Source organism: Euleptes europaea, chromosome 1 (assembly GCF_029931775.1).
Source record: "Euleptes europaea isolate rEulEur1 chromosome 1, rEulEur1.hap1, whole genome shotgun sequence".
NCBI classification, from domain to species: Eukaryota; Metazoa; Chordata; class Lepidosauria; order Squamata; family Sphaerodactylidae; genus Euleptes; species Euleptes europaea.
The window spans coordinates 22707663-22716479 of NC_079312.1; the positions used below are offsets into that span (position 1 = coordinate 22707663).

At 46.0% G+C, this 8817-nt stretch overlaps 1 protein-coding gene across 1 annotated transcript in view; it reads left to right on the forward strand.

The window, feature by feature from the left end:
* Positions 1–8358, forward strand: part of POU5F1 (POU class 5 homeobox 1) — a 28709-nt gene extending 20351 nt beyond the window's left edge. The window contains exons 2-5 of the mRNA XM_056852024.1: positions 3611–3722; positions 5968–6098; positions 7102–7263; positions 8056–8358. Of these exons, the coding sequence (XP_056708002.1) occupies positions 3611–3722; positions 5968–6098; positions 7102–7263; positions 8056–8358 (708 nt within the window). The remainder of the gene's footprint in view (positions 1–3610; positions 3723–5967; positions 6099–7101; positions 7264–8055) is intronic.
* Positions 8359–8817: the final 459 nt, after the last annotated feature.

The following is an 8817-nucleotide window of genomic DNA, read 5'->3' on the forward strand; positions in this document are numbered from 1 at the left end:
TCTTCTAACTCCACTGATTTCACACTTCTCTGTTTGTCCTCGCGATTATCATTAGGGGTGCCAGGTCCCTCTTCGTCCCCGGTGGGAGGTTTTTGGGGCGGAGCCTGAGGAGGGCAGGGTTTGGGGAGAGGAGGGACTTCAATGCAATTAGAGTCCAATGGTCAAAGTGGCTATTTTCTCCAGGTGAACTGATCTCTACCGGCAGGAGATCAGTTGTAATAGCAGGAGATCTCCAGCTAGTACCTGGAGGTTGGCAACCGTGATTATCACGTCATCCAGCGGTTCCCAAACTTTTTGAGTCATGGAGCACTTTTCAGGAGCGAAATTAATCATGGAGCACTAATATTCACCTAGCACCTGCACACAAAACCGAATGACAGTAGTATTTTTCTTTCCAGTCTCTTCATGGAGCACTAGGAGATGTTTCCCGGAGTACCAAGTTTAGGAACCGCTGATTGTAATCTGTCTGTTCTCTGGCAAAGATAAGGTGGTTACTCTATCCGTATTACTCTATCTATTTGATGGCCGCTTTGAAGAAACGCTAAAAGTTATAATCAAGTTACGTCCAAATGCTTATTTGCATGCAGGCGCTCTTTTTGCACTGGAACGGGAAGCCTTCCTCTGCAGAGTCTACCTTGGTGGTCTCCCTTCCGAGTACCCACCTGCTTAGCTTCAGAGATCTGACGAGATCGAGCTATACCATACCACATTCCCTCCCATGCCTGAGCGACACGTGGTCGTTTCAAGTTAAGAAATGGCGGGAGATCCTTCTTACTCCATGCTATGGTGTAAATAAGGTTGCCAACTTCCAGGTAGTAGCTGGCGATCTCCTATTACAACTGATCTCCAGCCGATAGAGATCAGTTCCCCTGGAGAAAATGGCCGCTTTGGCAATTGGACTCTATGGCATTGAAGCCCCTCCCCAAACCCCTTAGGCTCCGCCCTGGAACTTCCCGCTGGTGGCAAAGAGGGAACCTGGCAACCTTAGGTCTAAATCAGGCCTGCACACACTTGGGAATTGAGTTTCCAGTAGCACATTCCCAATACGCACCTGACAGAAATGGATCTGGCGGCTGTGAGGCTTTCTTATCATGAGGATTGGCCTTTGGGGGTATTGCTGGGTGTATGAGTGGTTGCATCCCGGCTGGCAATGTCTGATTGCGGTTTTCAAAAGCATGTGAACTCAGAGCAAACCCCCCTCCCCGCATATATTATTGTTGCATGGTGGAGAGGTTTTGCACGCGTACGTGCAAGAATCTTATGTGTGAAGCAGCCCATACCGATAAAAGAAAAACCATTTTTACCCCTAGGGGAGAAGTTAATGCTTTTGGATACACACTGGAAGGGCAAATTATCTGTTCTTATCAAACCTGGAATAGATTGGAAAGAGAGGGAGGATCTTGGAAGCCCGGGCAAGCCAGCATGGTGTAGTGGTTAAGAGCGGTGGTTTGGAACAGTGGACTCTGATCTGGAGAACCGGGTTTGATTCCCCACTCCTCCACATGGGCGGCGGACGCTAATCTGGTGAGCCGGATTGGTTTCCCCACTCCTACACACAAAGCCAGCTGGGTGACCTTGGGCTAGTCACAGTACTCTTAGAGCTCTCTCAGCCCCACCTACCGCACAGGGTGTCAGTTGTGGGGAAGGGAAGGTGATTGTAAGCTGGTTTGAGTCTTCCTTTAAGTGGTAGAGAAAGTTGGCATATTAAAAACCAACTCTTCTTCAAGTCTCCCTACTTCTTGCTGATTCCACTGACTGGTGGGGCCAAACAATTGTGGGTCAGAACTTAGACCAGGACCTTCCAACCAGCATTCCATGGAACGTGGAACATCTGGGAAAGAGGGTTGAATTCTGGGTGGGCTTCTGATGGGCCCAGCCCCACCTAGTTACTTTAAAGCAGGGGTGGGGAACGTCAGGCCCGGGGGCCGTATAAGGCCCGCGAAATCATTTGCTCTGGCCCTTCATGGGTCCTGGCAGATCTCTAGCTCAGAAGGATCTAAGACTGGTGATCCCCCCCCCCTCCCGCAAACAGGAATAGCCTCTATTCAAGGTGGAGGTGTTTGTTTAGCCTAGAAAAGAAACCTTTTTCCCCCCTTGCAGAAGAGTGGTTAGCTGTGGAGCTGCTAGGACCACCCAAGACACTGTTAACCCTTTCCCACCCAGGCTGTGGAGAAACTACGTGGCAGACACTTGGAGCCGTCTCCGGTGGTGCCTCTTAGCTAAATGTTTGACCAAATATAGCAGGTTAATTTTAATTAAGCTGATAATTTTGTATGGCCCGCGAATGATGTTATAAATATCCAAATGGCCCTTGGCAGAAAAAAGGTTCCCCACCCCTGCTTTAAAGGGTAGTCCCCGCTCCACCTAGCTGTTATCTAGGGAACTCCTTTAATCTTTTACTTGTGTTGGGTTAAGAGAAAACAATAGAAATAACTTTCAAATCAAAAGATTGTTGTTTTGCTTTTGTGGAAGTCTGGATGATGGTGATAGATAGAGGTGACCTCATAGTTTTTGTGTGTGGTGAGGGGGTTGCCCTATCTTTTCTTGAGTTGGAATTTCACCCCTTCTGGCAAACTTCTCAGGGTGTCTGAACAAGAAAAAGAACAATGGTGGACGTTCTTCTCTTAGATGCCTTATTTTGTAGGGTTGCCGGCCTTGGGTTGAGGAATTTGTCCTGAAGGGAATCTTGACTTCTGAAAACTCATACCCTGGAGATCTTGTGGGTTGTTAAGGTGCTACTGGGACTTGAATCTTTGTGATGTGAACTCTTTGTTTCACTGTCATGATAGGCTGTTGATTTTTTATTTTTAGAAAATGGTTAAAGCATTATTATCTGCAAACAGGTGGTCCAGCTTCAGAGAGGGGTTGTGGCGAGCCTCTGCTAGCCATGCATAATGTTCTAGTTTCGACCCCCAGCTTCTTGCCTTAAAAGGATCCTGCCAGTCAGAGTAGACAATACCTACCTTGATGGACCAAAGGTCTGGTTCAGTAGAAGGCTGCTTCATGTATAAAAAAACCTACCAAAGAACACATGTATAACCTACCAAAGAACACATCTGTCCTGTGGTGTTGAACACCTGAAGTGGCCTTAGACTGAATCAGATCCTTGGTCCATCAAAGTCAGTATTGTCTACTCAGACCAGCAGCGGCTCTCCAGGGTCTCAGGCAGGGGTCTTTCACATCACCTGCTTGCCTGGTCCCTTTAACTGGAGATGCTGGGGATTGAACCTGGGACCTTCTGCATGCTGAGCAGATGCTCTACCACTGAGCCACAGTCCCTCCTGCTATCGCTGAAAGCAAGAAACCTCTTGGAGATAGCTGGTGTTAAAAGCTGAAATAGTTCTAGGCAGAGTATGGAAGGAAGCTGTTATAAGGCAGCCAGTTCTTGATGTCTTTACAAAAATTACAGGCCCTTGAGCAGAACCGCTGCGGAAACGGGAACCCCAACACAATCTGTTGCAACGATAGCACACTGTCTTTCTGGTCAGACCAGTAAAATGCTAATTTTTTGTCCATGCTAGAAGCAATGTTGGGTTGGGGGTGGAAGGAAGTATTGGTTTTATTGGTTTTAACTGAACCCCCCCCCTTTCCCTCTTTCCTCTTTCCCTAGGACATTCCCACCTCAGAAGAACTGGAACAGTTTGCCAAAGAACTGAAGCACAAGAGAATCACTTTGGGCTTCACTCAGGCAGATGTTGGACTTGCTCTGGGGGTGTTGTATGGTGGGTAACTCCACAAGGTGCTAAAAGTAAAAGAAGTTTTGATTTTCTGGAAGAAGGGGCCATATTGATCCTTAGTAGTAGAAAAGGTTATTGATACATAAACATCAGGTTTCCAAGAGAATTCTTCTCCCTTCCCCAATAAAAGCTTTTTGACTTTTCTTTACAAAAAGCCTTGAATCAGCACTTACTTTAATCCTTTTATAGCAGATAATGATTTTAAATTTGGGTTTTTTAATGAATATCAGTGTAAAATTTAGGGGGCGGAGAGTTTAAAGTGTTAGTGATTCTTTTATCGATCTGCTTTGCCTCTTGTCCCTAACAGAAATGTCACAAAGATCAGTTAAAGTAAAGGTTTAGTTCAGTTTTTCATTAGATTGCCACGTGGGGTTAAATCAGTGGTTCTCAACCTTTTTTGCTCCATTCCCCCCTTTCACCATTGTTCAGAATATAATTCCCCCCTTCCCAAGATAATCATAAACTTGATTGAATGACACAGATTAAATTAAAAACAAACTACAATTTTACGGATTGTACATAATCTAAAGGACATCACACTTTGCTGAATAGTGGTCCCAATCCCCCCCGTGGAACCACGGGGGGATTGGGACCACTATTCAGCAAAGTGTGATGTCCTTTAGATTGTTGAGAACCCATGGGTTGAGAATATTTCTCCCTGAAATCCAAAATGTGATTTGTTTTAGCCAGATCTTATATTTGTACAAGATCATAGTAAACACTGGTGCTTTTAAATAACCTTAAGCATTCCATACTTCATTAAAAAAAAAAACTCCCAAGAGTGCACTGATTCAACCATATTACACTTCTTTTGAAACCCCTTAATTGGTTGCCTGTTTATTTCTGAGTTCAATTCCAGGAATAGTCTTTACAGGTAGAAACCATTCTTAACCTGTGATCTGCATAATTTAAAAAAAATCTATTGGCATGAACTCGTTCCTCTGGAATGCCTTGTCTGAGGAAGCGGAAGACTAGCAGTATTTAGCAAATGCTGTAAAAGGCATTTCCATTTGAGAAGACATTTGAGAGAGAATAATTTTTGCTATGGCTGCTGTGTTTAATGTGTTTTGGACTTATCTATGGAGATGTATGCTGATTTAAAACCACCGGAGATATTATCGGTGATCTGTGCCTGTATCTGTTTTACTTTGGGGGGAGAGCCAGGAAACAAATGTTGCAAATAATAAATAACTGAAGGAAAAAAGTGGGCGGGGGGGGGGGACTTAACCTGAAAGTTAGGGGGAACCAAAAGGGTTGAGCTAAACACTATTTAATAAAACAACGAATACATCTGTTTTTATTATGTACTGTGTGCAATTGTATTAAAAACACAGGGCCTAAAAAACGGACTTCCTACAAAGCTCAAACACTGTACAGATATTACCAACACATACACAGTTGATGTAAGTACATAAAACGATCAAAATCTGACCAGACGCATTTCGGCCTTTCCAAGGCCTTCCTCCGTGGTCACACGCACACAATTTTACAGTGCACATTGTGACGTTAACACAAACGTTTTATAAGGTCAACGAAAAATTACAAGCCTTTTATTCTGTGTGGCTTTATGTAAAAATGGTTAGTCCATGTGTCTTAAAACATGGCTCACGGCTCGCACCTTGTATACGGCGTCCAGCGTTTCAGGATGCGTATTACATCAACCACGATTAAGTTAATTCATGCCATCGTATTCTGCTACTATGTGTGGGTGTGAAAGCTGGACAGTGAAGAAAGCTGATAGGAAGAAAGTGGTGTTGGAGGAGAGTGTTACAGATACCATGGACTGCCAAAAAACACACAGATCAGTGGGTTATAGATCAAATCAAGCCTGAACTGACCTTAGAAGCTAAAATGACTAAACTGAGGCTATCGTATTTTGGTCACATTATGAGAAGACAAGAGTCACTGGAAAAGACAGTCATGCTAGGAAAAGTTGAGGGCAGCAGGAAAAGAGGAAGACCCAACAAGAGATGGATTGACTCAATAAAGGAAGCCACGGCCCTCAGTTTGCAAGATCTGAGCAAGGCTGTCAAAGATAGGACATTTTGGAGGACTTTGATTCATAAGGTCACCATGAGTCGGAAGAGACTTGACAGCACTTCACACACACACACATTACATTGACAAACATGAGGAAAAGAATGCAAAGAACATGCTGGCCTAGTGAAATGGCCGAGCTGGATTTATTGTTCCCGCTGTTCCTGATTCTCCCCTCTCTGTTTTCCTGCAGGGAAGATGTTCAGCCAGACCACCATCTGCCGCTTTGAGGCCCTGCAACTCAGCTTTAAGAACATGTGCAAACTGAAGCCACTCCTTCAGAGCTGGCTGCACGAGGCAGACAGCAACGAAAACCTACAGCAGGTGAGCTGCCAAGGTGGGAAGGGACGGCAGGTGCCTTGTGTCTTCGATCAGGACATGATTGTGGAGTCCTCGTTGTGAGCTGGGGAGGGATTGTGCCTCAGTGGTAGAGCACCTGCTTGGCATGCAGAAGGTCCCAGGTTCAATCCCCGACATCTCCAGTTAAACGGCTGTGATAATAGGTAACGTGATAATAGGTAATAGCCGCTCTGAGCCTGACCTTCGGGTTGGGGAGAGCGAGGTAGAAATGTAATAAAACAAACAAATAAATATGAAAGATCCCTTACCTGAGACCCTGGAGAGCAATCTCCAGTCTCAGTAGATGGTACAGGTTGAGTATCCCTTATCTGGACTGTTTGGGGCCAGAAGTAGTCCGTATTTCGGATCTTTCAGTATATTGGAATATATTGGAATTTTTGCATATACATAATGAGATACCTTGGGGATGGGACCCAAATACATTTATGTTTTATATACACTTAGCCCGAATGCAATTCTAAACAAGATTTTAAATAATTTTGTGTACATTGAACCATCAGAAAGCAAAGGTATGTTATCAGAAAGCTATCTCACCAGAGTACCTGTATCAGCTGTTAAACAAGAGCAAACAATAAACTAACAACAGCAGGCTTTCAGTCTCCATCTATGATGCAGTGTACACTGTTATTATTATTTTTTTTAGGTGAGAGGAGACATTGAAAGCAGGCAGCATGGATCTGCCTGCATGTTGGCTTCGAAGGGTCCGGTTTTCGGATCAGTGTGGACATGGGATGTCCAGATAAGGGATACTCTACCTGTACTAACTTTGATGGACAGATGGACCACTTCAGTATAAAGCAGCTTCATGTGTTCATGGCTCGGGGATCTTTTGAAGGACCTGGGATATGGCGTCCTTACAGCTGCACCGGGGGGCAGGGGGAGATGGAAGGATTTGTCCAACTATTTGCGGGTGGTGATTGCAGCATCTAAGCATCATTGCCGGACTCGGCTCTCCTCTGTCTCCCAGCTGTGTGCATCGGAGTCTGCCCTGATCCAAGCTCGGAAACGCAAACGTACGAGCATCGAGACTACCGTGCGGGGCTCCCTCGAGACTTACTTCCTGCGTTGCCCCAAGCCCAACCTGCAAGAGATCTCGCAGATCGCGGATGACCTCCACCTGGAGAAGGATGTGAGTCTGACCGCCTCTCTGCTCCTGAGTGCAAGATACAGAGCGGTGTAGTGGTTAGAATGTGAAACGAGTCCTGGGATCAAATCTGCACTCCGCTGTAAAACTCCCCTTGGGCTAGTCACTCTCTCAGTCTGACCGACCTCACAAGGATGGTTGTGAGGGTAAAAATGAGTGAGAATCATATATGCCACTCTTGAGTTCTTGGGGGAAGGGCCAGATAAGCAGGGGGGACTCTGATTGATTCTTCCATTCGCCAAAGGGTCAGATTTTGACTCTTTTTGTCCGTCCAGCTTGATCTGATTTTTCCATTCACCAAAGGAGCAGATTTTGACTTTTTTAGTCCGTCCAGCTTGATCGAATTTTTCCATTCGCCAAAGGGGCAGATTTTGACTTTTTTAGTCCGTCCAGCTTGATCGGATTTTTCCATTCGCTAAAGGGGCAGATTTTGACTTTTTTGTCCGTCCAGCTTAATCTGGTCATCTCATATTTGCGGGGGCGGGGGGTGGTGTTCAGTATTTGCAGCATGGTGGGAGGCTAAGAGGATTTGGCTTCCCAAGGCCTCCTGGTGAGTAGAAGCGGGGATTCCAGTAGCATGGATGACTCTCTGATGTCCTTTGGTGTAATGTCCCAGGGGAGGGGGCTTGTACAGCTCTCTCTGAGGATCAGCTTTCAAGATGGGGAAAACGGAGGATAGGCATAAAACAGCACCTGCGTCCCTGAGATGGGGAGGGGTGTGTGTTGCTTTGGCAGTAATCTGTATGTTTCTCCCCCCCCCTCCCCTTGCCTCTGCAGGTCGTCCGTGTTTGGTTCTGCAACCGCCGCCAGAAGGGCAAGCGCACCTTAGGAGCCGGCTCTCGGGATGAATACGACAGCTCTGCTCTGCTGCCGCTGCCGCCTTTCCCACACGGGCCGCTTCAGGCCCAGCCCCCCGGGCTCAGCCCCACCCACCACCAGCTAGCCCCCCCTCCTCACCCCCAGGGCTATAACACGGATGCCTTCGCTACCCTTTACCTCCCCCAGTTCCATGAGGGAGACCCCTTTGCTCCCCCCACATCTGGCTCCCCAGTTATGGGCCATCCGATGCATTCAAGCTGAAGGGTCCTCTGACCAACCTCTCCTTCCTTTTTTTTTTTTTTTTAAATAATAATTTTAATCACCGGAAGGATCTCATCCTGCCACCCTTAAGATTTTTTAACCAGGGGGATAATTGGGAAGGGGAGAGGCGTAATTGTTGGTGTGTGGGTTGTTTTTTTTTTGTTTTTTTTTGGTCTTGCTGTTGTCTTTTAAACCAGGGATGCAGGACTTCTTGGCGTGTCATCTGTCAGTGTGTAATCTATTCTTGTTGTTAGTTGTCAAGCGAACACGGGTAAGACTTCCCACCCCCTAGAATGTAAGGGGACGTGGCTTCGAATCTACTGTAATCACGGTTCTAGACCGGTTTCCTATAACACCTCTGAGCCGCAAGGTGCTTTTCAAAAAGGTGTTGTAGATTCTTATTTGCTATTCTCTGTTTAAAGCTCTAATAATTAGTTTGGAGGAGACCGTCACCCAGGA